This window comes from Chiloscyllium plagiosum, unplaced genomic scaffold, assembly GCF_037043375.1.
Source record: "Chiloscyllium plagiosum isolate Xiang-an unplaced genomic scaffold, Cpla_swu_hap1 HiC_scaffold_27, whole genome shotgun sequence".
Classification (NCBI taxonomy): domain Eukaryota; kingdom Metazoa; phylum Chordata; class Chondrichthyes; order Orectolobiformes; family Hemiscylliidae; genus Chiloscyllium; species Chiloscyllium plagiosum.
Window position 1 is genome coordinate 65,538,052 of NW_028270165.1, and position 15,406 is coordinate 65,553,457.

The 15,406-nt window shown below is 41.9% G+C and overlaps 1 protein-coding gene across 1 annotated transcript in view; it reads left to right on the plus strand.

The window, feature by feature from the left end:
• Positions 1–87: 87 nt before the first annotated feature.
• LOC148144496 (scavenger receptor cysteine-rich type 1 protein M130-like) overlaps positions 88–15,406 on the plus strand; it is a 45,272-nt gene continuing 29,953 nt past the window's right edge. Inside the window, exons 1-4 of the mRNA XM_087975353.1 lie at positions 88–112; positions 1,475–1,582; positions 2,850–2,963; positions 4,151–4,282. Coding sequence (XP_087831479.1) covers positions 88–112; positions 1,475–1,582; positions 2,850–2,963; positions 4,151–4,282 — 379 coding nt within the window. The remainder of the gene's footprint in view (positions 113–1,474; positions 1,583–2,849; positions 2,964–4,150; positions 4,283–15,406) is intronic.

Below are 15,406 nucleotides of genomic sequence, written 5' to 3' on the forward strand. Positions count from 1 at the left end.
GAAAGCCCGTCTATTTCCATGCCTGTTGTCGTCTGTTCATCTTTGGGAGGCTTGTTAATCTGTGAGTTGGTCGCATTACTGTTGGTCATGCAGAGAAAATTGCAAATGAAAGGTAAGCATGATATCTACCGACTGAGCTAACACTGCGTCACTTTCACTGTTGCATATGTTCTCGGGGCTGTACGTTTTTATTGCACTTTTCGAGCATTTGACTGAGATGGTCACGATTGTGCGGCACGATTCTTGGCTGTTTGTTTTCTTCGAGGGACTTTGCCCAATGAAACGCTAAGTTTTAATAAACACTCAGATAAATGCATCAAATCTGTAAATAGCAGTTAAAAGAATATTTTAACTGTGTGAAGTATGCATCAAGTCGCTCAATATATTTGGAGAGAAACTGAATTAACTTATAATGTGGAGTTGCTCCAGTCATTATCATTGGGAAAGAAATATAATGACTGCACTTTCTTATCTTTCAGTTAACATATACATGACATTCCAGAGCAGGTCAATGATGGCAGCAATATGTCTCCGTTTCATTGAGTTATTTGCAGACTGCCTCTAAATATTTCTTCATTAGTTACTGTTATTTATGTTTCTTCAGTGTCTGGGTGCTGCTACCACAACCCAAGATCATTGAGAGGATTAAGGGTCCTTATAAGGGAACTTCCAGTTCGGCAACAATTGGCTTCCCTTGACTGAGCAAATGATACTTCTGTACTTTGCACAATAATTTAAAAGCGTTTGCTTTGGAACCATTTTCCACGAGTTGGCAATGACAAACAACACTAACAACAATCATTTCCTATCCTTTCACATGCTCTTAATTTTCCTTTACATATAGCCATAAAAACTATGCACTTAGTCTATCACGATCAATGTCATCAAGGTGCACCTTATTTCATTCGTCTCACGTTTTGATTTTCAACTAATTGTCATAATTATGCAATTGTTTAATGAAAGTAGTCCAATTCTAACAACATTATTATCAACCTTGTTTGTTAGCACCACGGTATGTTGAACATTAATTTGTAATCTCCTCAATGGTATCAAGTCTTTTTTAAAAATATAGGTTATTAGCATTTTCGTTTTTTCATTGCATTAAAGAGTTTCATTTTCTGCACTCAACATTTTCAATCACATGCACCATTGCGAGCTGAGAATTTTCTTGAATAGATATTTGAATCGGCAAAATTAGAACAAAATACCCAAATTTATACCAACAAGAACGTCTCGCTCTTTCTGCTTAACATACTAGGTTCGGTAACTGATGTGACATGGAAATTAATCATGGCCTGTTCACTTGTTTTTCCAATATGTTCTCCCTTCAGCGATCAGTTAACGTTGTGTGAAGATTCTAATCTACAGCATTGTGTGAACTCGTTCTTCTCTCCCCTGGTTCTTCAGATATAAACACCTTGTTTCTGCGAGTGTTCAGCTACAAATGCTGACCAGTCTATTGTTTATTCAACAGAACTTTACCTTGGTGGCAGAGGCTCACGCCTTGGTTTGTACCAAGGAATTTATGAAGAAATTGAGAATATTCCCCCTGGCAAGAGGACGGATCACAAACATGGGCCAGGTATATATTTCCTATTGTATCGTGAATCATGACTGGATGAGTATAGCTTCCATTTAATTTGCAGTCTTCCATGATCAATGACTGAATGAACATGATTATTAGTTAAAACACAGTCGTCGTGTGTGGGAAGCTATCTCATTAACTGTGTCTCTGTCCGCATTTCGTGAGATGAAGAATTTCAATATGATAATTCCCACTGGCCTACATTCCTGATAGATTATTTCTGGCATGTATTTGAAAATGCAAACAAAACTATCAATTTCACTTCTACCCTGGTTCCACCCTGACCGCTTCAGATGGCTGGACAACTAATCAATTCGGCATTGATTTTAAAATAATATAACTTTTGCAGTAAGTATGGATTACACAGCACCAAAGAGCGGAAGCAAAATTGAGGAATCAATGTATAAACAAATATGATGAATCACAGAAGATGAGTGGTGCTGAAAGTGTGCATATGACTCTGAAACTTTTCAGGTGTTCAGATACAGTATAAATGAATGGAAAGAAAATGTCTGGTAGATGATAAATATGAAATTATCCATTTTGGTTGGAATAAAATTATACATGACTATTATTTGAACGGACATGGCCTGAAAAGTACAGATAGCAGATTTTGGACTAAATTGAGGAGGAACATTTTCACCCACAGGATTGAGAATTTATGGAATTCCCTGCCTCATCAGATGTCTTTAGAACTGGGGTGAATAATGTTTTGAACGTTAAAATCGTGAGTAAGTCGAACTGAAGCTACGAAAAGATCAGTTATGATCTTATTGAACGGCGGAACTGGCTGCAACGGTCAGATGGAGTACTCCTGCTCTTAGATCTTATATCATATTCCTTCCCGCAGTGGGTTCACTTGACATTATTCCAGATATTTCTACAGGCACGATTAAAGAACAATACTTTCTGTTGTCACCCTACAATTAATAACATTAAACCTTCAACTACAGTCCATAAGTCTACGACATACAGGATCAGGATTAGATCATTTGGCTCATCGAGTCTATTCTGCCATTCAATAAGGGCTGATGTGGTTCTCAACCACTTTGATTTGCCTTCTCCTTGGATGTTTTTATCCCCTTATTAACCAATAACCTTTGTATTTCTGTTTTAAATACACACTGATTGGCCTCAATAGCCATCTGTGTTCCATCGATTCGCAAGCCTCTGGTTGAAGAATATTTGCCTCATTCTAAATCTTATTGGTCATGGCTTCTCTTGGAATTCGAGTTTGAAAATAACTCTCCATTTTTATTTTTAGTAATTTATGCTTCCATTGACTCACTCAATCGCATTGAATACTACACCAGCCACAACTTGACTGACAATAATCCCGGATCTGAAAATCTTGAGGTGAAATCCAACAGCATTCCAGGTGTGTATAGCATCACTTTCTGTCAATTAATTTTCGTCCTACACCCTCTATGCTGTCCAAAACTTAACGATCGCAACCCTCAGAAGGTAGTGTGATCACTGGAATGTTGGTTAAAGTGAAAATCGCTATTTTGATACCACATGATCATGGGCATGGACTGTCCGGCTGTTTTGTTGCTCACAGAGATTATAGAGCCCATGACCTCTACTTGTAATGTGCAAAGAGACGTTCGTTCGATGTATTTGCTTTCAGGAACTAGACTCACACCCATTCCCGAAGAAGAATACGTCTCCTTAAGCTGAACACTACAAAAAGAACCAGGTTATCATTCTAATCGCATTTTTCCAGCACACCTTGGCCCACAGCCTTGTATGTCTTGACATTGCAAGTGCATCACTGAATACTTTTTTGAGCGTGTTTTGCCTCTATCACCCTTCCTGGCAGAGAGTCGAATATTTCCTGTTTACTTCTCCCATCACTTCTCTGAAATGTATGATCCCTGATCTTTGATCTCTCCACCAAAGAGAAATGTTCCTCCTGTCTTCCCCAACTACTGTCGTCATCATTTCATGACTCATCGCAGGCATGCCAGCAGCTCTGCATGCTCAGCTCCAAGTCAATAAATTGCAAGATAGATACAGCGATAGGTCTCTCAGCCCTTCGTAACTCTTCCTCCTTTCAATGAGACAATTCCAAACTATGGTGTGGCCTAAATCCAGCTCCCTGCCTTTGAAGCATGTCCATAAATACCTTTGATCAACAATGATCTCGGCCACATTTAAAATTAAGAATTGATCAGACATCAGCTAATTTTTAGGAAATATATTTCCAAACCCTGTACAGCTTTACCTTTCTTGACATCTTCCCTGAACGGTCTGGCATTAATTCTGTGTATAACACCTCGAGCTAAAATAGTCTAATCAGTTGAAGTAGTTTACTTTATGTTCCCTGTCTTATCCGGGTTATTATCTTGAATAATTCAATCAGATAACCTTTCACCTTCTCATTTCCAGAGAAAACAATCACAACTTGCACCAACTCTGCTCATTCCGTAACTTCAGAATTATGACCTAACTCTTCTGGTCTCAGTTTCCAGCACTGGCCTTATCTGAGACATTCGTCTCGTTTTCGAGTTATCGTTGTTGTGTATTTCAATTTGTATCAGTGATGCTCATCTTTCTCTCCAGGTCGAATTCGTGGTGAGTATGACGATGTTGAGACTGAAGATGCAGACTGTCATGATGGAAAGTTACAATTGGACAGTGATCCTGATGAACCCCTCACACTTACAGATGATGACAGTGGTCTTTGTTCACTCGGTGAGTTGAATAACAGATACTCACATCTTTAACCACCTTTCTATGCATTCACACTGCCATAATTCCTTTCCATTCCATGATAATGTTATATTTACTGAAAATCCAAGAACAACGTCCAAACCTGTGCCTCATTTCCACACCTTGTCACTGAGAAAGCAATGTATTATTGGAAAACGATTTTTATTTCAACAGCATGAAGAACCGTCTTTAAAAAATGAATTCGATGCGATTCATCATACACTGCGTTTTGTCAGTTCTTCGAATCGCTGATGTTCACCTAATTTTGTAATTACAAATCTACAAAATTGCTGTTTCAATGTGTCATCAACTGGCTGTATGGAGGATATGAAAGATGGGGTTTTACGTGCTCAACAGTTTGAATGGTTTAGTTCTTGTAGCTCACAGGGAATACAGAGCCTAGGACCTTTACTTGTAATGTGCAAAGAGACTTGCGTTTGATGTGGTTGTTTTCAGGAACTGCACTCACACCCATTCCCGAAGAAGAATACGTCTCCTTAAGCTGAACATTAAAAATGCCAATAACTCACGGTTGCCTTTGAAACCCAGACTATCTGATCAGCTGCTTAACCATTTTAGTGTTTTCGAATGGCCTTTTGGAAAAGACGAACTGCTCCAATGTTCCTTGTATTCCCAGTTATCCGCTTCCATTATTCTTCACTTTCTCTCCTTTTTCACAGAGAGTTGTTTAATTACTGTTGTGAGTACTCTCCTGTAACATGTAACAGTCACCACACTGACAACCACGTTCCTACGTTTCTTTGAAGATGGGTCACCGGGCCTGTAACTTTAACTTTGATGTGTTCCAAACATGTGTCCAGACATGCTGGGTTTTTCTAGCAATTCTCGCTGTTTGCTTCTGTTTACGATTGTCCAAATGAGCTTCCCTGCACTGCATGATTCGATAGAACTATGATACAGCCGTTGCCATGTTACCTCTGTTGTCCTATCAGAAAATACATCTGACTTCCCCTGATAACTCGCATATCGGTGGCGCCTTCACTGTTGACACATTGCAACGTTTCCCTCTGAGTTCCAATGTTTCTGATGCAGAGGAGAGAATGGGATGTCTCGGCTTTCTGCAAAATTCTGGAATATCTTGTGCACTATGTAATGTTGAAAATCATCATGGGAAACTTGACATTTATTTTTCAGGTCAACATTGAATACATTCGTGAGGACTGTTTAAATTAATGAAGAAAGCAACTTTTATTGTTTGACAGAGATCTATTAAATTGTTTTAGGAGTGCGAAAGAAACCATAGATATTTGTTTATCTTGCACTTTCAATCAACATCTCACCTGCAAAATCGTGCATGGCCAATGATATACTTTTGAACATTTCATAACTACTATCATTTAGGATATTGCCCAGCCAATATTCTCACAAACCAGAGGCGATGGTCATTTATAATATTTTCAGTGAGCTTGTTGATTGTAGAATAAATATTGGCCCAGTGATCACTTGCTGCACATATCTCTGCCAATCTTCAGAGTAATTTCCAGGCTGTCGTTTGCATCAGCTAAACACACAGATAGAGAAACATGTCAATGTGCCTTCCAAATATGGCCCGTCATCAGTCTGACCTTCCTGAGGCAGAATTAGTCTTGTCCCTACTCCATGGAGTGAGAGTTTCAGCTTGGGATTGGTAGATTTATGTGCTGTAAATAGAGCCAGAGGCGACTTCAACGCGTGGACTCAAATTATTTTCTTTATCATTTCAGGTAGATTTTAGAAGCGATTTCAACATGGGACGTCCCAATATTGGGAGAAGTCACCGACTATCGTTTTGAATCTCCAAAATACTTTTCTCACTATAAACTGCAACTGGTTGTAATTCAGCAGCATGTACTTTGGCATTCAAATGTATATATTTGCATATATATACATTTGAAATATATCTGAAAAATTGCATGCTGTGTGTTTTAATCAGTTAAAAGTGGGTATAAACAGAGTGCATCGAAGTTATTTTTTATGTGTGCATATATTACGTAATTCATTTCTCAGTGTGAATGTTTGAAATCACAATAGTGGACGATGGTCCTGTGGCTTGTCAATGAGGTATTGAGGAAATTCCATGTGAAATTGCTTTGCTTTCTCATACCGAAGAAGGATGCTTTTAAACTTGTCAAGCCAAAGAATTCTATGAAGTGCTGTTTTGCTATTTATTGAATGAAATGGTCTGTCCATGAACTGGGAATATTTCTGAAAGTGATGTGCAAAATGTAGGACACAATTCATCAATAAAAATGCAGTGATTGCAAGTTTGTTTTGGGATTCTGAGTCCGTTTTTGATGTCAGTGCCAAGTGTATGTGTGTGAGTGTCAGTGAGTAAGTGAGAGTGGTTGTAATTAGCTGTGCTTGTGCAACTGCATCTCTGAATATGAGAATATTTGTGCTTCGGCCAGTACGTTGGAAAGCCGATTGCAGGAGGGAAGTACACAGGAAATGGAAGGGAACTTGGAAAGTTAACAGACAGAAGGATCGTGGCTTCCAATCTGCTTTTCTGTAAAGGTAGCAACGCAGGTGGGTAAGGTAAGCAAGGAGGCACATGACAAGGTTTCCTGCATTAGTCGGAAAATACGTGGTATAATTTTTATGCAGTCAGGTTGTGTGTTGTCGAACTTTAATTCGGCCACATTTGGAAGATGACACACAGTTCTGGCTGCCACTCCACCGAAATGACATGGAGGCTTTGTTGAAGCTACCACTGAAAGAACAGCGTGCAGGTGAGGGACACTGCAAAGGGTGTGATGCATGCTCTGTTTGGAGGGGCATCTTTGGTGTGGATCGCCAAAGTTGCGAAGGTGACAAAGTTGTGGAAGCACAATTTTTTCGCGGGGTGGGGGTGGAGGCGAGGTGTTAATTTTGAACGGGCAGAAAGGAGGAAACTTCGGAAGGCTATGAATTGAGGCACGGCATGTGTGAGAGTGAGAAATGTGTAGGGTAATATTTTAAGGTGTAAACAAGCAGGGAGTGGTGGGTTAGAAAGACAGAACCGAAAAGTAGAGACAGAGATAAAAAAAAAGAGAACACATTCAGAGACGATATCTGTGACTGTGTCTCTGTGCAGTGGAGTCTCTGTTTATTTTAGATGTTGAATCTGTTGAAATAGGCTTAAACCATTCCCCACTTTCTCTCAGTCATCCCTTTTGTTCAAAATGATATAACACTGCTGGTCATGTTGATGCGAGTTTCCATATGTGTGTCTTTGCATTTTGTTGTGTTTGTACCAGTGTGTCTGTACCTGCCTGCAATGAGATACACTTTATCCGGGAGGGAAGTTTGAACGAAACAATAAACTAAAAAATGCGAGAGTCAAAGGCTTGGAAGTTCTCTCGCTTCCTCTCTCTACCCCCTCCCCTAACCCCGTCCTCCTCTTATATTCCAAGTGAGACAATGCCAACCAATACCAGTCCATAAGCGGCAGATATTTTTTCTTGGATAAAGTATTCAAGCCAGTGAATTTCCCAGGTTTCAATGATACTTTATTCTTCAAGGAGAAAGTGAGGTCTGCAGATGCTGCAGATCAGAGCTGAAAATGTGTTGCTGGAAAAGCGCAGCAGGTCAGGCAGCATCCGAGGAGCAGGAGAATCGACGTTTCGGGCATGAGCCCTTCTTCAGGAATCATTCTTGCATGCTGCCTGACCTTCAAACCTGCGCTTGTAGAACTTTTGTTCAATCGATCTTTCCGCTGTGATATGAGCAGAAGGAGATGAACAGACCCAGTGTTGGCCTGAGCCCTTCAAATATTAAATTCTTCCGTCACTTAGAATCTGACTCAATAAATTACATAGAATTGTAAATTGCACAAAGTGCAATTTACATGCCCCTCCAAATTGCACAAAGTTAATCATTTCTCCTTATAAAAACAATTCACAGGGAGGGGCCAGAATACAGTTGCCAGCAAATTTTCGATTTAAGGTGTACAATGTCAGGAAACAGCCTAAATATAAATCAATTCGTCATTGCAGAAGAAACTCATAGGTTTTTCAACATAAACATCTTTCACTCTGATGGAACCCAAGTAAAATTGCAGTCATCTCACTAGTGTGTGCATGTCTGTGTACCTGCATCTGTGCGAAGCGTTTGTGCGTCAGTGTCGTGGGTACCGGTGTGCGCGTCAATATAGATGGTTGTCTTTCTGTATCTGTATGCTGCTGTGAATTGGTCGCTCTCTTTCTCTCTCTCTGATGGTACGCTTGATGGCTTTCACGCTGCAGCTTCTCCTATGCAGTGGCGTTGGCAGTCCAGCAGAGGGTGGTGTTATATCAGTTTTAACACAAGGGAGTAATTGGGACAGAGACATTTCTCATCTCTCTTTCTCTCTCTGCCTTCTTCTTCTCTACTCCTCACTCCTCCATCTCTCTGTCTCCCTCTCCCTGTCCCACTCTCACCTCGTTCTTCCTTCATCTGTCCCCTGCTCCTAATCTCTCTACATGTCTCCCGTTCTCCACACCCTCTCCCCCACGCTTTATTCCTTCCTCTCCTCCTCCTTCTGATCCCTCACTGTCTCTCACTCTTTCCCTTTGTCGTGTGCCTGTCTGCCCTGTCCGTCTTCCTCTCTCCCTGAGTAACTCGGAAAATATTATGGGGAGCAATGAATTACCAGGAGGAGGTCACCTCGTGTGATCAAGGCACAGGCTATGGTACCAAAGCACTTCTGTTGGCCTGGACTGCATAAGGATGTGTACACTTTGCCATACATTTCAGAGGTGCGTAATAGGGTGAGCCACAGGCAGTAATCAAACTAGTGCATTTGCTGCCAATTCCCGCGGATCCCAAGAACACGTCACGTGGGTTATGATTGATTGTGTTTGTCCTCTCCGTAATACCAGAAATGGGAACCATTGGTTGCTCACTGTAATGGATGTGGCTATCAGATTTCTGGAGTGTGAAGGCAAAAAGGGTGGTGGAGGAGTTGGTACCTTTCTTTACCCAATATGGGTAACCTAGGGAGATTCAGTCAGACCAAGTCTCCAATTTTGCTCCGCGGTATTTAAGGAAGTCATGGCTACATTCTGCATGCAGCACTTTAAATTAAATGCGTACAATCCTGAATCCAAGGGAGCCTTGGAAAGGTGGCATCAGACCCCGTAGATCATGTTTAAGAGCGAACTGTCAGGGCTACCCAAATGCTTGGGATAAAGGTATCCCATTCACATTGTTTGGATTAGAAATGCAGAAAGCCTCCACCGCTTTCTCTGGCAGCTCATTCCAAACACGAATCATGTGAAAAAGCTACACTCAGTTCCCTTGTAATCCTGTCCCCTCTCACCTTATACTTATGCCCTGTGTGTTTGGTTTCCCTCACCCTGGTGAATGAAAAGCTTTGGATACTCGCGTTATGTATGTCAATCGTGATATTGTAAAGCTTTACAATGTCATCCATGAGTCACCTACAATCCGGGGAGAAATCAGTCCCAGCCTATCCAACCATTCCTGGCAACACAAACCATCCAGTTTAGATTACAGCATTGTCAAACTTTTCTGCTTTCTTTTCCAATTTAATAACATCCTCCCTTGAGCAGGGCTTGCAGAATTGAGCGTGGTACATCAAAAGTGGCCTCACTAGATGCTGTGTCCTCACCAGATACATACCAGGAATGCCAACGACAGCCAGAATGGGGTAGTAGACACCCTGAATTATCCAAAACACGTCCTGATTTCGAGATGTTAGAGAAATCCAATTCTGGGAATGCCAGTAGAGTCCATTGTAGAAACTTCAGTCCATTGTCGTAATGATCACAATCAGTCACTCTCAGAATCCAATCTCTTCCTCTGTCTGTCGAGACGACCGTCCCCCATTACTGAGGGAGTTGGCACAACCACTGACATGGCAGGGTAACACGCTGCAAGGAGTCTCTGAGTATTAAAGGAGGAGAGTGCCCTCCAGGTACACAGCGATAAACTGTGGAGCCTGATGTTAATGGGAGATGGAGAACAAACAGGTTCCATTAACCCATTCCATTCCAGCAGCGTTCTACACAGTAACATCGAACGTCTGCCCAGTCTCATTGGTACCTCCGTGGCTCACTGGGGGAGTCAATGTGACACGTTTCAGATACGAGAGTGTTGTCAGAGGACTGGAGAAGTGTAAATTACCCAGGCCGGGTATTCAAAAAAATGGAATGGATTTGTTTAATTTTTAATTCATTCACTGGAACTGATGTGTCTTTGGCTGGGCCCAGCATGCTGCCTGACCTGCTGTGCTTTTACATCACGACAGTCTCGACATTTATCATGCTGTCCCTAGTTACGTCCATGAGAAGGGAAGGCGTGCGACTTGGAGGGGACTTGAAGGATAAGGAGCAGCAGATGGCGGAACACCAATCCCTGCAGGTTCCCCTCCGAGCTCCTCACCATCTCGACTCAGAAACATATCGGCTGTTTCTTCTGTGTGAATTGGTCAGAATCCTGGAAATCCCTCTCGAAGGGTGATTGTGGGTCGACCCTACAGCACATTGACTGTAGCAGTTCAAGAAGGCAGGCTCGACCCCCGCACCTTCTCAAACACAGAAAAAAACACATGTACACACTTTTGAGACCAGAAGGGTGCGGAGTACCCAGAAGGAAAGTGACGTGTTGTTCCTCCAGCTTGCACTGAGCTTCGCTAGGTTATAGTAGCAAACCTGCGAGAGATTCTTTCCAGAGAACAAGGTGGTGATGAGAACATTCCCAACGAGCCTTTGACCAATCCTTTGTCTATCCAACTATTTTCATCTCTCATTGTCCCACCTCACTCCATTTTTCACTCATTCATCCGTCCCCATACCTTCTCCAGGATATATATCAATAGCTTCAGAGCCAAAGCCAATTCTGAAGGAGGTCAGTGAACCCGAAACGTTAACTATGCTTGCTCTCCACAGATACTGCCAGACCTGTTGAGTATTTTTTTTTTAACAATTTCTGTCTGTTTCCGATGAATGTTTCAGTGCAGGACAATTTGGGAACAGTGATCAAAGTTCAGTATGTTTAAGGTAGGTAGAATAATGATCATACAGGTCCCCTGGTAAATGTTTTAGTACAGGGCAAGGCAAATGATAAGGTCATCAGGCAGTAACTGGAGAAATTAGATTTAAGGGATTCTTTTCAGGGGAAATCTAATTTTGTCAGGTGGGAATCATTTAAAAGTCAATGATCAGAATTCGGAATCACGTGGAATCAGAGTAGATTGGGAGAAAGCATTCCCGAAAACAAATGGGACAAGCAGGTGACAACAATAGTTTAGAGATCTGCAAAAGCAGCGAAGATGGACGTCAGGTGATGGAAGGCACTGCCTGGAAACTTGGGGAATGCAGATTGAAACTTGCCACAGCATTAGATGAATATGGAAGCAAATATTTGCAAGATTATCCGATTAAGACAGGACACTGGCATAAGGTAATCATGAGTGTTTGAAAAGCCAGTAGAGACACCATTGAGGAGAAAGTGAGGTCTGCAGATGCTGGAGGTCAGAGATGGAAATGTGTTGCTGGAAAAACGCAGCAGGTCAGGCAGCATCTAGGGAACAGGAGAATCGCTTAGAAGGGCTTATGCCCGAAACGTCGATTCTCCTGTTCCCTAGATGCTGCCTGACCTGCTGCGTTTTTCCAGCAACACATTTCCATCACAGACACCATTGGCCGAACAAACTCATCCCAGTCTGTAAGGCTATTGCAACTCAGTGATTCTGTGACAGACAGACTGTCTTCAAACGTGTAGCCTCAGTCTTGGATCCTAATTCACGTTTGTTCGCACTGATTGAATCTCAAACTGATCGTTTCTGTCACGCTGAATCATTCTGTTAGACGTTTGTTTACCAGTAACTAGATTTCAGAAATTTTGTGCGACCGTTCAGGATTTAAGGTGTTAGCATACTTATAGATTCCCAGTTGACATGAGCCTGGAGCTGAGATGTGCTCTTCCATGTTGACGCCCCCATTGAGATTCTGTTGAGTGTATATTCTAATTCCGAATTTACTGCTTTTTCCATCTGATATTTTTTATTTTAAAGGAGAAACAGGCGACAACATTAGAGTACAGAATTTACCACGGTACCAGGTGTTTCCTGTTGTTTGAACAGAAAGGCAAGACGCGCAGTGACGTTTCTGATGTTCTGCAGAATGAGAAGCTGCCTTTTCATACACTGAACCTTACATAAATCCTGCCAAATTCCAAATTATGATCTGCTGTAAAATATGCTTCTGCGTGTTTTTTTAACAACATGCTACGGCTCTTCGATGCAATCAATTCATTGGTAACTTCCAGCATTTATGATATCAAAATGCGTGTTCATGCATTTTGCCTCTGTCTGAAAGATCAGATTTCTTCAGATGATTGGCAATTTGCCCTGTATCGTAACACAACCCATATATGATGTGAAATTCTGCAGCACATCTGCGAGACATGGTGCAGGCGCTGTCTTGTAGATGACTAGATCAAAACAGCACAGGATAAAATGGAAATTGTTGATAATGTGAATGAATGTAGTTATAACGCTAAACTGTACCCAGTTTCTTAACCATGGCCACACGATCAAAGTTCTGATTGTGTTGGCAATCTGAATTAATAACACAGAAGATCTGCAGAAACTTGGGACAAATATGATTTTAATGTTTCGAGTCCATTGACTGTTATTCAGACCTGAAGAGGGCTGGATAATGCTGATTTATGTGCAATTTATCTAAGATGCTCAAGGGAAAGAGATGTGGAGAGTGAGCAGAGAATAAGGCAGAGACAGGCCTTATAGTAGTAAAGGAGCGATGTGGATTCTAAATCGGTATTGATGATAAGTGTGACAATCAGGACGTCACTGATCAGAGCACCTACAGTTTCATTCAAATCACTTATGTATATTACAAACAACTGAGTTACAGCACTGATGCTGTTGTAACAACATTGATCACAGACTTTCAGGGAGAGAAAATAACACACACACTTCCACAACTTCATTTTGTATTCTGTGATTATCCAATTTTGTTTCAGGTATTTTGTGATCTACACTTCCGTAAAGAGTGGTCACCTGCAAAAGGATAATTTGACATGATGACCTTTATATCAATGTCTCTGCACTATTTATGTCCCGAGGTAGTGCGGGAAATGGGCCACATGTGTTCCTATGTTAACCAAAGGACAAATCCAACTAGGCCAAATATTGTCCAAACCGCTTACTTTCAGTCAGCAGCCATGTGTTGGAAGGGGTCACCAACAGTTTTTTAAATTTGTTAAAGGGCGGCACGGTGGCACAGTGGTTAGCACTGCTGCCTCACAGCGCCAGAGACCTGGGTTCAATTCCCGCCTCAGGCGACTGACTGTGTGGAGTTTGCACGTTCTCCCCGTGTCTGCGTGGGTTTCCTCCGGGTGCTCCGGTTTCCTCCCACAGTCCAAAGATGTGCAGGTCAGGTGAATTGGACATGCTAAATTGCCCATAGTGTTAGGTAAGGGGTAAATGTAGGGGTATGGGTGGGTTGCTCTTCGGCGGGGCGGTGTGGACTTGTTGGGCCGAAGGGCCTGTTTCCACACTGTAAGTAATCTAAAAAAAAACAGTGTTGTCAAATAGGAACCACACGGTAATAAACTGTGTGCTGACTTCCAGTCTGAGTTCCACCAGGGCAACTTAGCTCTTAATCAAGCATCGATAATGCTGGGAAACTCAACATGTCTCGCTGAATCTTAGGACAGGGAAACATAGTGATGGAGTACTCCCAAATGCCGGACTGGGTGCATCTCCAACAAAACTCAAGAAGCTTGACAGCATCCGGACCACAGCAGCTCGAGTGACTGTGACCACATCCACAAAAATCTACTACCATCAGTAACAGCAATGTTCAGTATTTTCACAAGGCACTGAATAAATTCACCAAGGCTCCTCAGACTGCAGTTTACAAACTGACGAGAAATTCTACCCAGAGAATAAGGCCAAGCAGATATTTGGGAAAAGACCAAGTTCCCATCTGTGCAATTCATTATCTTAATTGAAATTATGTCGCCATTCCTTCCTTGCCGTTGGGTCAAAATCTTGGAAAATACCTCCCTCACGGCATTGTCGGTCTAACTGCAGCATTTCGTGTTCAATGTTTAAAGAACCCAGTTCATGACGGATTTCTCAAGGGGAAATAGCGATGGGTAATAAATGCTGGCAGAGACAGCGCTGCCCCTATCCAGTGATAGAATTTAAACAGAACTGTGAAGTTGATTACAGGGAAATGGTCTGAGGTTCAGGTCATGATCTGCATTTCCTACCACAATTGAAGACACCAGAATATCTGAAATATCCCTCTTTCTGCTCCAAATGCCCCAAAGTGCAATGAAAGAGTTGTCTGAACAGCAGATTGTCCTGAAACTATCGCTGATCTTCTTGTGCATTGTTCCACCCATTTCAATGAAACTGTTGGTAGAATGAAATGACGCTAGATATCGATTTACATTAACAAATGGTTTCAAAATTTCAAATTCTACGTTTTATATCCATGAAGTCAGAAGTCATACATCACCAAATTAAAGTCTGAAAGGTTCATTCGCAATCACAAGCTTTTGTAGTGCTGCGCTTTTATTAGGTGACTTCATGGTGATCCTCCAGTTGAACACATTACCAATCTTCTCTCTCTCTCTGTATGTCCCTCTCTCTTTCTCTCTCTCTCTGTCTCTGTCTCTATCGCCCTCTCTCTCTCTCTCTCATACGAATGCAGACCGATAAATTTGTGTTCTCATTGGAAAAAAGGCTAAGTGGGGATTTGACAGAGACATAATAGATGATCAGAGGATAAGACAGGGCAGGCAGTGAAATACGTTTCCTAGGATGATTTCGTCAGCTTGTAGGAGAAGGCATAACTACAAATTGAGGGGTGATAGATTTAAGACAGATGTCAGTGGCAGGTTCTTTCCACAGAGAGAGGTAAGGGCGTGGAATGCCCTACCTGCTAATGAAGTCAACTCAGCCACATTAGGAAGATTTAAACAGTCCATAGATGAGCACATGGATGATGTTGGGATAATGTAGGGGGACGAACTGAGAATACTTCACAGGTCGGCGCAACATCGAGGGCCGAAGGGCCTGTTCTGCGCTGTATGTTCTAATTTTACCTTCTACATTTAGCTTCCACAGTTTTCACGCTGGTCGGAAAC